This window comes from Solanum tuberosum, unplaced genomic scaffold (assembly GCF_000226075.1).
Source record: "Solanum tuberosum cultivar DM 1-3 516 R44 unplaced genomic scaffold, SolTub_3.0 scf00424, whole genome shotgun sequence".
In the NCBI taxonomy this organism is placed as follows: domain Eukaryota; kingdom Viridiplantae; phylum Streptophyta; class Magnoliopsida; order Solanales; family Solanaceae; genus Solanum; species Solanum tuberosum.
The window spans coordinates 140,798-157,539 of record NW_006239350.1 but is presented as its reverse complement, the minus strand read 5'-3'; the positions used below and the strand labels follow the sequence as shown (position 1 = coordinate 157,539).

The 16,742-nt window shown below is 35.0% G+C and overlaps 2 protein-coding genes and 1 pseudogene across 2 annotated transcripts; all 3 read left to right on the top strand.

The window, feature by feature from the left end:
- Positions 1-3,258: 3,258 nt before the first annotated feature.
- LOC107058053 (uncharacterized) lies at positions 3,259-8,869 on the top strand (annotated as a pseudogene).
- Positions 8,870-9,709: 840 nt separating this feature from the next.
- On the top strand, positions 9,710-11,117 carry LOC107058049 (F-box/kelch-repeat protein At3g23880-like). The gene has a single exon (XM_015303341.1). The coding sequence runs from the start codon at positions 9,829-9,831 to the stop codon at positions 11,011-11,013; it is 1,185 nt and encodes a 394-aa protein (XP_015158827.1). The 5' UTR covers positions 9,710-9,828; the 3' UTR covers positions 11,014-11,117.
- Positions 11,118-12,955: 1,838 nt separating this feature from the next.
- LOC107058044 (F-box/kelch-repeat protein At3g23880-like) lies at positions 12,956-13,849 on the top strand. Its single transcript, XM_015303335.1, has one exon. The coding sequence runs from the start codon at positions 12,956-12,958 to the stop codon at positions 13,847-13,849; it is 894 nt and encodes a 297-aa protein (XP_015158821.1).
- The last annotated feature ends 2,893 nt before the right edge of the window (positions 13,850-16,742 follow it).

Sequence of the window (16,742 nt, the reverse complement as noted above, 5' to 3'; positions counted from 1 at the left end):
GAGTATCATATCTTTGAGTTGAGTATCTTATCCTTGAGTACTTATGAGTTGATTAAGTTGTGTAGCTTTGAGTATCCTTGAGTATTTCTTGAGTTGAGAAAGTTTGAGAAGAGGTAAGTATGTTTCCTTTTTATCAAGTTTCAAGCTTATGTTTATGTTTTAGAATTCCTCTTACATACTCGTACATTCCACGTGCTGAGCCATTTGACCTGCATCTTCTCATGATGCAGACACAAGTATTTAGGATCATCAACAGGAGATTCATTGATACATCCGGGAGTTTGAGTTAGCTATGGTGAGCCTTCTTGTTTCCGGAGGATTTCATTTACTTTTCAGTTTAGTCAGGATGTCGTGGGTCTTGTCCCGACTTCCATCTTTATCAGTTAGAGACTTTATAGATAGTCAGTATAGTTGAGAAGTCTGTATTATTTATTTATTTTATTAAATGTTTTAAAGACTTAAGTTGCCTATTTTATGGCGATTTGAATATATTATTTTTATTCAGAGTTTTCTTTTGAGTAAAAGTTTGTATTTGAGTTATTGATTTTATTCAGTTTTTAAGCTTTGGATGCTTGAATCAGTTTTCCGCTTGTAGTCAGCCAGGATGAGGGTTTGCTTAGGGACCAACAATGGTTTTCGAGTGCCGGCCACGTCCATGATGTAGGCTAGGGTCATGACATTTTTGGGCATGAACGACTCGACTCGAAGGTCTACAAACTACATGGAACTCATGTATACAACTTTTCTCTTTCTCTTACTTATTTCCTCAAACTTAACTCAAATCGATGATGGATCTCAAAGGATTAACCATTGAACTCAAAGTCTTCCTTGAAACTCTACTCTTAACTCTCTCTTGAATGTGAATTTTGAATTCAAGAGTTATGGTTAATGATATTAAGGATCTCATGATGACAAAGTAGACTCGTGAATACATTCTCATCACTCTCATGCTCACTTACTTGGGTCTTGAAACAAGTTACTAGAAGTTGTAGAAGACTCCACGAAAGGACTCAAGGGACTTTCTTAGAATGTTCGAAAGAATTCTCAAAACTTAATTCTTAACTCTACCTTGAATTTGAATTATGAATTCAAGGTTATGAATGTTTTCTAGGTGTTTAGAAGTAGTTTAGAGTGTTTAGAATCAAAGGGGAGTAAATGTACCCTTTGAAAGAACTCAAACGGACGAAACGATGAAGAACGAGTGGGGGCAGGCGACCCTGGCGCTCTGAGTGGTGCGGGGCGCCATCCCCTAAAGTTCAGAGAAGTGGTTGGGGAGCTCTGGCTGGCGTGATACGCCAGGCCCCAACCCAGAAAACTTCGACGACTTTCTTTGCTCGTTTTCTCACCCTAACTCGCCTAGAATCGAACAGTTTCTTCCCCAATCACTTGGATTCGATTACTTAACTTAATTACACTCTAATCTACTTAAAACAACACTCAAATCACTAAATTTCATCTGAAGAAATCATCAAAACCCCAACACAACAATATGTAGAATGAACTTCAAGAACACCTATCTAGAACTCATCAAGAACTCTAATCTTTCAACTTCAAGAATGAAATATTGTTGAAAATAACATGATTGGTGTGTGGGTGAACTAACCCAACACTATGGAAGCTTACATACTTCTTAGGGATTAAACCCATGGCGAAAATCTGCAACAAAACGTAAGACTCTCGATGAACGCTTGATCCTCTCATCTTTTCTCCTCTTTTCTCTTCTTTTCTCTTCTTTTCTCTTCTTGAACTCTCAACTAAAACCCTAGACGTATTTTAGGATTATAAAATTGAACCTAATAGGATTAGACCCTTAAAATCTTACTAAAAACGAATAATTCTGATTTGGTAAGGAAAAGACCAAAATATCCCTCTAAAATCCGGTTTTGACTTTCCTTATCTAGACAGCCCAACTTCGAATGGACATGTATTCTAGACAAGAAAAAGGCACTACAAAAAATGAAAAAGGAAGTGCACATGTATTCTAGACAAGATATTATTTCTATACTTTGATCCAAAGCAATTTATAGACAAAAATATCATTCTCACAAAATACTAAAAGTAAAATTACTATAAGTTACCTAGTGTAATTCGACAAGAAAATTAATATAGTATTTCTTAATCTGAGTGTACTTTCCTCTTATTGATATACCACTTGGTTGCCTAGATACTATTTTCAGCTACAATTAAGAGTGAGTTACATCTATATAATCCATCTTCGCATTGAGCCAACAATAACAACAAACCCAGTGTAGTACCATAATGAGGTATGAGGAGAACAAAGCATACTTAAACTTATTCCTATCTCGTGGAGATAGAAAGACTGTGTTTAAGACTTACAATTCCACATGACAAGGTTTTAGTGTAACATAAATGTGGTATCTCCAATAGGGAATCCTCGACTTTGAGGCAAGCTTCTCAAGGGAATGCCTGCTGATGAAACTCAGTTCTTCTATGTGTTGGGAAAACGCGAACTAACACAAAAAATAAATATGGTCAAAATAATGGAAATAAAATGGGAAAATAATGACACCAAAAATTTTACGTGGAAACCCTTCTAATTAAGGGAAAAAATCACGGGCCAAGAGGAGCAACTGATATCACTATAGCAAGGAATTTTTACACACAGTTACGAATACAATACTCGAAGTGACTACTACACACTCAAAAGGAATAACACTCTTTTGATTTCCACCTTACTAAAATATCGCTCACACTCTATTTTTCTTCACAAACTATTTTTTCTTATATAGTCTATGGAATACCTCACTTTGCTCTCAAAATATATTTTTTCTCTCTAACTTTTTGTGTTTTACAAATGAGCAAGAATGCTCTATTTATAGAAGGAGAAAACCATGTCTATGTCACTAATGACATATGCAAATGTAGCAAAGTCCAAAGGGTTGCAAATCTTACCAATTTGCCAACCACCGAATCTTTTATTTTCAACTCTTATCACTATTCCTTTTTAACAATTACTTGTAGCAATTGAGTAGCAAAAATTGACTAATATATAGAACACGTGATGGACCTCACACTATGTACATCTTTATAATTACCCAAGTCACTAGTATGACAACTGTTCCATTAACCGTGTTGCTATGAACACAAACAAGCCAGATGGGAATTCACATGACTTTGTCACTTTATTATTTTCCACGCAAAATATTATTATGATTACTTTGATATTATCTTCTCATCGAGGCTTAGTCGAGAAGGGATTTGACTCTTGATCTCCCATATTTTTCACTATTATCCTTTGTGAAATCATAAAAAAAATTGGTTCAAATTGGGCCGCAACTCATTTATTATAAAACAAAACAACGAAAACAACCTACACGAGCCCAAAAGTGACTTGAGTACAAAATGAAAAAATAAACAAACAAAAAGGAAAAAGAAAGAAGGAGCAAGAACCACACAAAATCTAAGACCCGGATGGGACTATCCGATCTTCATCATCTGAGCTTGCCAAAAGCTTCCATGCCCTTCCATGGCCTCTTTCTTGTCTAAGATTCATTAATCTCCTTGAGCTTGAGTGATTTCCATGTAGACATTTAAAACTCTCAGAAATGTCATGGAATCAATCTCATAGAAGACTTCTTCGGCTCAAAGATTGAGAAGGAAAAAATAGATCGACAAAATGACCAGAACCATTTGAGAAATAGTCACGACAGTATCAGTATCATTGCCCATACTCGTCCATTGTGTACGAAATGAGTTCCAAAGGAACTAATACCACTGTATACAAATAATACAGTCTCGGAGGAACATGTATGAACTGAACCATCTCTCAATGTTTAGCTAACTTAAATTCCTTGGAAATGTTCCTGTTTCTGTTGGTATATATCTTCTCAGTTTCATCTTGAAGTGTTTGTATGTATGGTAAAACCCGTATTCTGTACTTTCTTAATGCGCAAATTGGGGATTTTGCATTTTTCCAATAGAAGAATAGCTTGAGCCTGAAGTGGTAATTCTTGAACCAGATTGTATGTTTCTGTAATTGTATTTGTACCTGCAAAATGAACAACATTATTAGTTAAACAATCCACCAATTTGTTCCATTCTCTATAGATACTAACTAGATCACAGTTAAAATTATTCTAAATATATATAATAGACACTAGATCAAATTTAAAATTATTCTAAAATATATATAATAGATAATAGCTAGATCACATTTAAAATTGTTCTAAATAAATATATATATATATATATATATATATATATATATATATTGTTGAATTCATTTTCTGTTATTACTGTACACAGTTGGTTATTACTGTTTAGAAGTAGTTAGTATGGGATTAATCAGTTAGTGGGTTAAAAGGGTAATTAGCTGTAATTGGATAGGGATAGAACCTTCAATGGTGAAATGAGGTCTTTAGTCTAGAATTTCACATGGTATCAGAGCAGGTTATGCTTGTTATCTAGTAGATCAGAGTATTGTTTCAATACAACAAAGTTGCGAAGAAGACGACAATGGCGAACGTGAGAATAGATCAGAATGATCCTCTCTATATAGGTCCATCAGATGCTTCAGGTGCAGCTTTGATTCCTATCAAACTCACTGGTCCTGAGAACTATGGAATTTGGAGTAGGTCAATGCGAATTGCTCTGTTAGGGAAGAGGAAATATGGATTTGTTACGGGAGCTTGCAGCAGATCTTTGTATCGAGAAGAATTGCATGAACAATGGAAACCTGTAATGCAATAGTTCTATCGTGGTTGATGAGTGCAGTTAGTGAAAATCTTCTGAGTGGAATAGTTTATGCTACCAGTGCATATACAGTATGGGAAGACTTAAAGGAGAGGTTCGATAAGGTAAATCGAATGAGGATTTATCAACTGCATAGGGAGATCAACACATTATCACAAGGTACAGACTCTGTCTCGACTTACTATACTAAATTGAAGAATCTCTGGGGTGAATTTGATGCACTTGTGCCTTCACCGAGTTGTGCTTGTCCAAAATCAAAGGAGTATGCAGATCATCTCTATCAGCTTAGATTGATTCAGTTTCTCAGTGGTTTGAATGAGTCTTACGAGCAGGCTAAGAGACAAATTTTGTTGAAAGGTGTTACTCCATCCATTAATCAAGCTTATGCTATGATTATAGAGGATTAGATCCAGCAACAAAATACTTGTGTGGTAATTGCTAATGCAATGCCAGAAACAATTGCTATGAATGTTAACAGAGGACAAAACTATAATCAGGGAAATCTGAATTACAAAGGAAGAAGATGTGAATATTGTCACTACACTGGACATACTAAGGAGAAATGTTACAAACTAATTGGCTATCCAGCTGACTGGAAAAACAGGAAGAAATCTGGTTTTAACAACTTAAAGGCAAGTCCATCCAATTCTCATTCTGGAGGACATGGAAATCATGGATATGGCAACTTTGGAGATCAAACAGGAAATCATCTAGCAAACAACATTTCAAAAGATCATCTAGATCAAACTCAAGTGGCATCTACCAGTCATGAGGTGAATAATGCCTTTATCACTAAAGGACATACATTCACTGATGGAGAATACAAGCAAATATTGAATATGCTGGGCAAAGACAACAAGGACATGAAGCAGGCCAACTTGACAGGTATGACTAATTGTTTTTCAACAAATGCTAGCTTACATAGATGGATAATAGATTCTGGAGCTTCTCATCATATAACAGAAGATAAACACTTATTAGCAAACAGTAGATGCATAACTGATCCTCATCATGACAAGGTGAATTTGCCTACTGGTGATAAAGCCACTATATCACACATAGGAGAGATATCTCTGTTTGACAATGAAACTGTCAAGGATGTGCTATGTGTTCCTGATTTTAAGTTCAACTTACTATCAGTGTCACAAATAACCAGGGAACTTTCATGCTTTGTTTCCTTTTACCCTGACTTCTGTGTCTTTTAGGACCTTTACAGTGGCAGGGTGAAGGGGATTGGTAGGGAAGAAGGAAGTTTATACATACTCAGAGATGACCCTGACATACAGAACACTTGTGGAACTCAAAGTAATCAGAAAATAGTTGCAGGAGTATCACTGTAGGACTGTGATCTGTGGCATAGAAGACTTGGCCACCCTTCTTCTCATGTTTTGAAATGCTTAGATTTACTGCATAATAATAAGGATGTTGAACTACTGAATAGTTGTTCTGTCTGCCCTTTAGCTAAGCAGCCTAGATTGTCATTTCCTATTAGTAATTCCAAAACATCTATGTCATTTGAACTTGTACATATGGATCTATGGGGACCATATAAGATTCCTACATTTGATAAGAAATAGTACTTCTTGACAATTGTTGATGATTATAGCAGATATACATGGATTCATTTATTGCAGCTTAAATCTGAAACTGTTGTAGCCATAAAGAATTTCTTATTACTGATTAAGAACCAATTTGGTTCCACCATAAAGACAGTAAGATCAGACAATAGGACTGAGTTCTTCAACTCTCAGTGCAAGGAGTTGTTCCTAAATTTGGGTATCTCACATCAGAGTAGTTGTCCTCACACACCACAGCAAAATGGTGTGGTAGAAAGGAAACACAGACATATTTTGAATGTAGCTAGGGCAATCAGATTTCAGGCCTGTATGCCCCTCATATATTGGGGTCTTTGTGTCAAAGAAGCAGTATATCTTATCAACAGATTACCAACACCAGCACTTAATGGTGGCAAGAGTCCTTATGGGATGATGTTCTCAAAATCCCCTACCCTTGGTCATTTGAGAGTCATAGGATGTCTTGGCTATCCATCAGTTATTCCAAGGAATGACAAGTTCTCAGAAATGGCAAAGTCTGTTGTTCTGATGGGGTATTCAGAAATTCAAAAGGGATATTTGTTATTGGACTTACACACAAACAAGCTTCTGGTCAGTAGAGATGTTGTTTTTCAAGAACAGATATTTCCCTTTGCTTCTCCACAACTTCCTAAAGAACTTGTTACAAGTGTGTCACCTGAATGTTTTGAAGATCCTGCCTATCTGGAAGTGGTTGTACCAGAGGATTGCCCACCTGTTGTTCCTGTGGTTGCAGGCATTGGTGATGAGCCTACAGAGATATTGCCCAACATTGACAACTCAGTTGACACTGCTGAGTCAATAAATGCCCAACCACCTATAACTTCTACTAGGAGGTCTACCAGGACAACTAGACCACCTATTTGGATGACAGATTACTCAACTTCTATAAAGGGACACAGTAGCAGGTATCCCATTGCTAATCATCTCAGTTATACTCATGTGTCATCAAAGTATCACATCTATCTTGCCAAGTTTTCAACCTTAACTGAGCCTCAGACCTTTAAACAAGCTAGTACTGATGATAGATGGATTGATGCTATGAAACTTGAAATCAAGGCACTAGAAGACAACAAAACCTGGATGGTCGTTGATTTGCCTAAAGACAAACATGCAGTTGGTTCTAAGTGGATCTATAAGATAAAATATCAAGCTAATGGTGATGTGGAAAGGTTCAAGGCCAGACTTGTAGCCAAGGGCTATAGTCAACAGGAGGGAATAGACTATCATGACACTTTTTCTCCAGTTGCAAAAATGGTTACGGTTAGATGTGTCATTGCTTTAGCTGTTTCAAAAAGCTGGTCTCTTTATCAAATAGATGTATACAATGCTTTTTTACAAGGTGACCTGGATGAGGAGGTTTATATGGAGATGCCTGAAGGTTTTAGAACTCAAGGGACCACTAAAGTTTGCAAGTTGATCAAGTCCTTGTATGGCCTTAAGCAGGCCTCTAGACAGTGGAACATCAAGCTCACCAACACTTTATTATCAGCAGGCTTCATTCAAAGTTCTCATGACTACTCCTTGTTCACTTTGTAGAAACCAGAGGGGATGGTTATTATTTTGATATATGTTGATGACTTACTCATTACTGGGGACAATGAGGCACTGATCAAAGAAGCAAAGGAGACATTGCATAAACAATTCAAACTTAAAGATTTGGGAGAGCTTAAGTATTTCTTGGGAATTGAGGTGTTAAGATCCAAGAATGGCATCATTCTGAATCAAAGGAAGTACATGTTAGAGCTAATTTCTGATACTGGTCTAAGTGGTGCAAAAACAGCAGCTACTCCATTAGAATCCAATTTGAGATTGACCTCAGTGGAATTTGATAAAGCTACTGGGTTACATGGAGATGATGTATTAATAGATTGCTCAGCTTATCAAAGGTTGGTAGGCAAGTTAATGTATGCCACAATTACTTGACCTGACATCAGTTATGCTGTTCAGACACTTAGTCAATTTATGCAACATCCGAAAAGGTCCCATTGGAAAGCAGCTATCAGGGTGGTGAGGTATCTGAAAGGAACAGTTGGCCAAGGTATTTGGTTGAAGGCTCAACCTACCACAATATTGACATATTGGTGTGATTCAGATTGGGCTGCTTGCCCTAATACTAGAAGATCAGTTACAAGGTATATTGTAAAGTTTGGAGAGTCTATAGTGTCATGGAAATCAAAGAAGCAGCAGACAGTATCTAGAAGCTCAGCTGAAGCTGAGTATAGAAGCATGGCTTCAGCTATAGCAGAAGTAACTTGGTTGATAGGGTTGTTCAATGAGCTTAATGTGTCCATTCAGATGCCAATCACAGTATTGAGTGATAGCAAGTCTGCCATTCAGCTAGCAGCAAACCCTGTGTTTCATGAAAGGACCAAACACATTGAAATCGATTGCCATTTCATTCGAGACAAAGTCAAGGCTGGTGTAATCCAAACAGTGTATGTGCACACACAACAACAAATAGCTGATTTGTTAACAAAAGGGTTGAATCATACTCAACACTTGCATTTGTTAGGCAAGCTAGGTGTGCTTAACATTCTGCACCCTTCAGCTTGAGGGGGAGTGTTGAATTCCCATTTTCTGTTATTACTGTACACAGTTGGCTATAACTGTTTAGAAGTAGTTAGTATGGGATTAATCAGTTAGTGGGTTAAAAGGGTAATTAGCTGTCATTGGATAGGGAATCAAAGTTAGTTAGAGAATGTATTTCTAGTGGATTGAATCTAAAATATAAGTATAAATAAGGCACAATTGTAACACTGATCAGATGATGAAATAAACGATTCTTCTTCCTCTTTTCTAATTCAGTTTTTCTTCCAGAACCTTCAATGGTGAAATGAGGTCTTTAGTCTAGAATTTCACACACACACACACATATATATAATAGATTATAGATCACATTAAAAATTAATCTAAATATATATAATAGATATTAGCTAGATCAGATTTAAAATTGTTCTCTCTCTCTCTCTCTCTAAATATATATATATATATATACATACAGTAGATCACATTTATAATTATTCTAATATATATAATAGATACTAGCTAGATCACATTTAAATTATTCTAATATATATAATAGATATTAGCTAGATCACATTTAAAATTGTTCTATATATATATAACAGATATTAGATCACATTTAAAATTATTCTAAATATATATAATATATACTAGCTAGATCACATTTTAAATTGTTCTAAATATATATATATATATATATAATAGATATCAGATCACATTTAAAATTATTCGAAATATATATAACAGATATTAGATCACATTCAAAATTATTCTATACATATATAATATACATTATATCACACTTAGAATTATCCTAAATATATATAACATATATCAAATCACATTTAAAATTATTCTAAATATATTTAGTATTCCATCATCTTTTAATTAGGTTTAGCAGTCTATATATAAGTCAAGAGCCATTGGAAAAACAAAAATACAACTCCTCCTTCACCCCTCACTCTCTGCTCTGTTTTCACTCTCTTGCTCGCCCGCCATGTTTTCGTTTCTATCTTTTGGGGATTGGATTTATCAGACCCTTCTGGTCAAATTCCTTCTCTCTTGGTATCGTTTCATTTTCACTACAAATCATGATTCGATACTCCCAAATGAAATCATAACAGACATTCTCTTAAGGCTGCCCACAAAGTCTCTCTTGAAATGTATGTGTGTGTCAAAATCATGGCATCAACTCATATCTAGCCCCGATTTTTTGAATACCCATCTCAAATTAAACAAATATCATACAGTTCTATTTCCAGGCTTCTTTGAAAATATCAGGTTTTGTTCACTCCCTCCTCTGTTTAACAAACAACAACTCACTCAAGAGCTATTTCACATGGATCCTCCCTGTTCACCACCTTTCTTTGTGGGTTCGGTCAATGGGTTGATTTGTCTTTTTAGTCGGAGAAGGGATACATATATATGGAACCCTACCATTAAGAAGTCTAAGAAGTTACTTAAGTCGTCGTGGGGTACCTCTCGCTATACCAAATATGGTTTTGGATACGATGACTCACGTAACGATTATAAAGCCCTATTTATTGATTATTGTGGTTATTCTTGCAATGGTGAGTTGTCCAACCTAAGGGTTGTTGTCAAAATTTACAGTTCGAGAACTGATTCTTGGACAACATTCCATGACCAACTTCAGGGAATCTTTCTATTAAATTATTCAGGTAAATTTATCAATGGGAAGATTTATTGGGCTGCATCTACGGGTATTCATGATTACAATGTGCGCAACATCATTTCTTTTGATGTAGCAGACGAGACATGGGGAAGCTTGGAGCTTCCCATTTGTGGAGAAGAAGTTTTTAATATCAAACTGGGAGTTGTGGAAAGTGAACTTTCTATGCTCTATACTTGTAAGCCAGGTACTACCTCTGATGTCTGGATTTTGAAAGATCGCAGAGTTAATGTATCATGGATGAAACGGTTCACCATCGAATATCCTCAATATGTCGTATTGTATAGGTTTGATTCACCCATTTTCACATTTTCTATTCACCAGTCAGATAAGGGTGAAATTTTACTCTTGATTCCAGGAAAAATCATGATATTTGATGGTTCAACTAAAAAATTCAAGCACAGTGCTATTGTTAAGGAATGCAATACTGCAGAAATCTATGGAGAAAGCATTGTTAATCCCCTAACAATATCCTGTAAGAGTTCTGCTTAGTTTAAAATATATATATGAATCCATACATCATATTTTCTTGTTAGCATTTCTAGATTCGTGCAATATTTGTATTCAAAAGCATTTGTTTGAATTAATAAGTTTTTATTGGAAATAGATTTGGATTTTGTAATATGTTAATGTGCTCTATTACACCTTTTACCAATTTCGTGTGAGTGTGTGTATATAACGTCCTTCCATCATTGAACACTAAATTACTTATCTGCTAAAAAACTAAATACAATATGCATCAACTATGCTAAAAAGACGCAATAAAAAAAGGAAAAAGGAAGTGCACGTGTATTCAGGACAAGCTATTGTTTCTATACCTTGATCCAAAGCAATTTATAGACGGGATGATTTTTTTTCCTTCGTTCTTCATTAATAAATAAAAGAACCTTCGAATAGACGAGATATCATTCCTCACAAAATACTAAAAGTAAAATCATTATAAGTTACCTAGTGTAATATGACAAGAAAATTAATATTCCTTAATTTGAGCTTACTTAATTTCCTCGTATTGACATACCACTCAGTTGTCTAGCTACTACTTTTAGCTACAATTAAGAGTGAATTACATCCATATAATTCATCTTCACATTGAGCCAACAATAACAACAAACCCAACGTAGTAGCATAATGAGGTAGAACAGGAGGACAAAGTGTACTCAGACTTATTCCTACCTCATGGAGATAGAAAGACCGTTTTTATGACTTACAATTCCACATGACAAGTTTTTAGTGTAAAATAAATGTGGTATCTCCAATAGGGAAGTCTTCGACTTCGAGGCAAGCTTCTCAAGGGAATGCCTGCTGATGAAACTCAATTCTTCTATCCATTAACCGTGTTGCTATGAACGCAAACGAGCCAGATGCGAATTCACATGACTTTGTCACTTTATTATTTTCCACGCAAAATATTATTATGCTTACTTTGATATTATCTGCTCGTCAAGGCTTAGACGAGGAGAGATTTGATTCTTGATCTCCCATATTTTTCACTATTACCCTTTGTGAAATCGTAAATTTATCTTTGCAAATTGTGCAATTTATCTCCTAGAAAATACAAAACTCCATTCAAGGAAAAGGCAAAAGTTGAAAAAATTTCAAACATTCATCTTGAACTTTGAATTTTAAAATTTTCTAAATATATATAATGATATTAGATCACATTTAAAATTATTATATATATAATAAATGCTAGATCACATTTAAAATTACTCTAAATATATATAATACATATTAGATCACATTTAAAATTATTATATATATAATAAATGCTAGATCACATTTAAAATTACTCTAAATATATATAATACATATTAGATCACATTTAAAATTATTATATATATAATAAATGCTAGATCACATTTAAAATTATTCTAAATATATATAATAGATATTAGATCACATTTAAAATTATTCTAAATATATTCAGTATTCCATCCTCTTTTAATTAGGTTTAGCAGTCTCTTCTTTTATTTAACGTGCCGACACCTTTAATATATAAGTGAGAGCCGTTGGAAAAACAAAAATACTACTCTGCCTCACTGTCTGCTCTGTTTTTCACTCTCTGTTCGCCATGTTTTCGTTTCTTTCATTTCGGGATTGGATTTATCAGACCCTTCTATTCAAGTTCCTTCTCTCATGGTATCGTTTCATTTTCACTACTCCTATTTCTACAACAACTGAAATCATAATCCCAAATGAAATCCTTACAGACATTCTCTTACGGCTGCCCGCATAGTCTCTAATGAGATTTACATCCGTTTCAAAATCGTGGAATTAACAAATCTCTAGCCCTCATTTTGTGAATACACATCTGAAAATAGCAGCCAATGATAAAAAATTCAGAAACCATGGTATTATATTTGAAAACCTCCAGTTTTGTCGTCTCCCTCCTCTGTTTAACAAACGACAAGTAACTGATGAGGAGCTAATTCGCATGGATCCTCCGAATTTATCATTCTTTGTCGGTTCTGTTAATGGACTCATCTGTCTCTGCAATCACGAATTGGAGATGTATATATGGAACCCAACTATTAGAAAGTCAAAGAAAATACATGATTCGCCATTGCGTTCCTCTTCCAATACAAAACTTGGTTTTGGATATGACAAGTCTTGTGACGATTATAAAGTTCTGTTCATCAATTATTCTAGTCTTTGTTACTATGATAGTATGTCCAATGTGTCCAATCCGAAGATTGTGGTCTACATTTACAGTTTACGGACTGATTCTTGGACAACAGTACATGACCAGATACAGGGAAACTTTCTAACAAATACTTTGGGTAAATATATCGATGGGAAGATTAACTGGATTTCATGTAATCGTCTTGGTATTAACAAAATCATTTCTTTTGATATAGCAGACGAGACATGGGGAACTTTGGAGCTTCCCATTTTTAGACAAGACAATTGTAATTATCAACTCGGAGTTGTGGGAAATGACCTTTCGCTGATTAATACAAGTAATTTTACGAATACTTCATCGGATGTCTGGATTTTCAAGAATTGTGGAGTTTGGACGAAATTGTTTACCATCAAACATCATCCAGATCTGTCGCTATTTATGGTTTCTACACTCCTTGATCCATTCACTATACAATTTCATGAGTCAAATAACGGAGACTTTTTACTTTTGCTTCCCCCATTAATCATGATATTTGACGGTTCAACCAGACGACTAAAGTACAGTGTTTATGTGGAGGAATCTGTTGATGATGGAGGATATGATGCTATAGAAATCTATGTAGAAAGCATTGTTAATCCCCTGACGATATTTGACCAGGGACGTCATATTCTGAATCACTTAGCTGAGAATTATGCTTTAGTTTAGCAGGTATGCTCTTTTTGCACTTTCTTATTTTGTCAAATATAGGCCAAGACATTGAATATTATATTCCTGATAAGGTGGCAAAACAATGAATATATATCCATACATCATATTTGCTTCTATAGCTTGTAGTTTTGTAAGCATTATTTCTCTAAAATTTCGACACACTGGAAGTTCGAAAGGGGCCCTGTATCTTTGCTCCTTTGTCTTTTTGGAATAGAGACCGTCAATAGACTTGTAGAAGATGGTGGGATGAGAAGGGGATTTGATATTATCCCTCAAAGAAGAGAGTTATGGTCACATTCTATCTATTGTTCACTAATGATACTACCATTGGTTAGACAATTTCTATACCATATTGAATAATTGTAATGGCTTAAAACTCTGTCAACGTGGTGTTGACCTAATTTGGTAGTGACAGTGGCCGAGCCTAAAAACCAACTATGCATACTCTTGACAATGTCTTGGTGAATTATTCATGTAATACTTTTCAATAAGGAAAAAAAGGAAAGGAAAAGAACAGAACTGATGTGTATGTATGGAAATTGTGGTGAGTTAGATGTCAGTTAAGGACTTCAGCTTAATGTATCTGTTCATTTTCATTGCTAAACAGTTAACTGAACATCCGTTTACATTGAGAAATGATTCGCTCGCATTTTGTGTCCTCTATTACTAGTCATGTGTTCAAATTTTGTCAGATGCAACCAAAATTTGTTTTCTGCTATTGAATTTCAGGAAGTGGAAGCTAATGTTGAGCACTCATCGATCCATACTTTCTGACTGCATGGATTGAAATGATGAAGCCATGATATTTCTGTTTTTGATGTTTATTTTGATACATTACTGATCTGTTTTGCCTTCTCCATTGTGTCTGTTGTATTCAGTACCGGAATTGTAATACTATCTTGTTACCAGATTTACAATCGTGTTAAAAACATGGTTTGGTATAAGTCTTTTGTTGTATAATTAGATATTTTGAATGTCTCTAGAATGTGAAGAGAACTCAATATTGTTGAGTAACAGAATGAAACAGGTCCAAATGAAGCAAGATGGATATCGGAATGAACCCAACTCCTGTGTAATCAACTCTAAATAGGTCTGATATTTCTATATATATGAATGTGAAGATGAGCTAAGGTTTGCTTGTGGCTTCTTCCCTTGCTTTTCCAATAACCGCGGACACCCTCTCTCACATCCAAAACCAATGACTAGTTCTCTTCAAACCACTGGTAACACCTATGTTTCACCGGACCCCTACAACCAAAAATCTGAACCCCCTCCTACTGATACCATTAACAAAAATATCCACATAGAGGACTACAATCAGAATGTGCAGCAAAAAAAAAAACTATGTCCTTGGTTGATAAGACGATACTTAATCCCAATCCATTTATACTTCAAATATCTACTTCTATCCAAATTAGGATTTATGTTTATGTACAAACGCCAAAAACAATTTAAGACGATACTTAATCCCAATCCATTTATACTTCAAATATCTACTTCTATCCAAATTAGGATTTCTAAATATGTTAAGTCCAGTCATCCAATTTTAATAAAAATTTATAGTTCAAGACTGTGTTGCAATCAAACTATGACTCCTTCTCCTCAATCAAGACAACTGCCATAAACAATTTTTTTTTTAAAAATACCAACAATGAATATATTTAGACAATTACCCTTCAAAAGAAATCAATGCAAAGTTACAATGCAAAGTTAAAAGATTTTTTGATTCACTAAACAGAACAAAAAGTTTTTAAAGAAATATATCATTGGAACCGTCTCCTTTTGCCCATGCATTTAAGAAACCAGGATTGCATTTCATTAAACAGAACATCTCTTAACTCCTTAATGCCTTTGGAACCATCTCCTTTTGCCCATTCTATCTTTTCAGACACAGGAACTTCGATCAACGACTTAGGGGTATTTTTAGTATCGTTGAAAATTGGTTTACCAAATGAAGATGACTGAGAATTACAATAAACTGAGGAACTGAACATTGAGAGGGAGAAAAAAAATACTATAAAAAATCACATTTCACCTAGAATTTGTCTTGAAGTACAAAGATTTCCATATCATTATAATAATTATTTATGATATAAAATCCAGAAAACAATTCAAAAAAAAGTGAAAGATGTTGTTATCACAGACCATTTCCCTCCAAAAACATTGATCTCTTCACCACGTAGCTTGGGGATCTCAGCCATGTCTAATAGGATAACACAAAGAAAAGATCCATCAGACATATCCCTTTCTCTATAAGTTTCTATTTTTGTTTCTTGACCTTACAACATCATACCATAAGTCTACGAAACCTTACCCCCTACCTCGACAACTTATGTATTATACTAACAAAAAATACACACAAAAGCTGCACCATTAGACTTATGGCTGAATCGACAATCTCTGTTCTTCCTCATGAAATCATCATAGAGATCCTCTTAGAGGTGCCCCCAAAGTCTCTGTTGAAGTTCATGTGTGTTTCACAATCATGGCTTGAACTAATCTCCAGCATGAAGTTTATAAAAAACCATTTGAAATTAACAGCTAACGACAAAGAATACAGCCACCACAGGATTATTTTTCAAGAATTCGCATGCAATTTTAAGGTATGTTGTCTCCCTTCCAAGCTTAACAAAGAACGAAGCACCGAGCTATTTGACATTGGTTCTCCAATGGAAAACCCCACTATTTATACTTGGATTGCCGGTTCTGTCAACAAATTGATTTGTCTGTATAGTAAAATAGAGGAGACAGTTCTATGGAACCCCGTTATTAACAAGTCTAAGAAATTGCCTACATTTGGAGCCAAGTTGAGGAACAATTGCTCTTACTATCTCAAATATGGTTTTGGATATGACGAAACACGTGATGATTACAAAGTGGTAGTTATTCA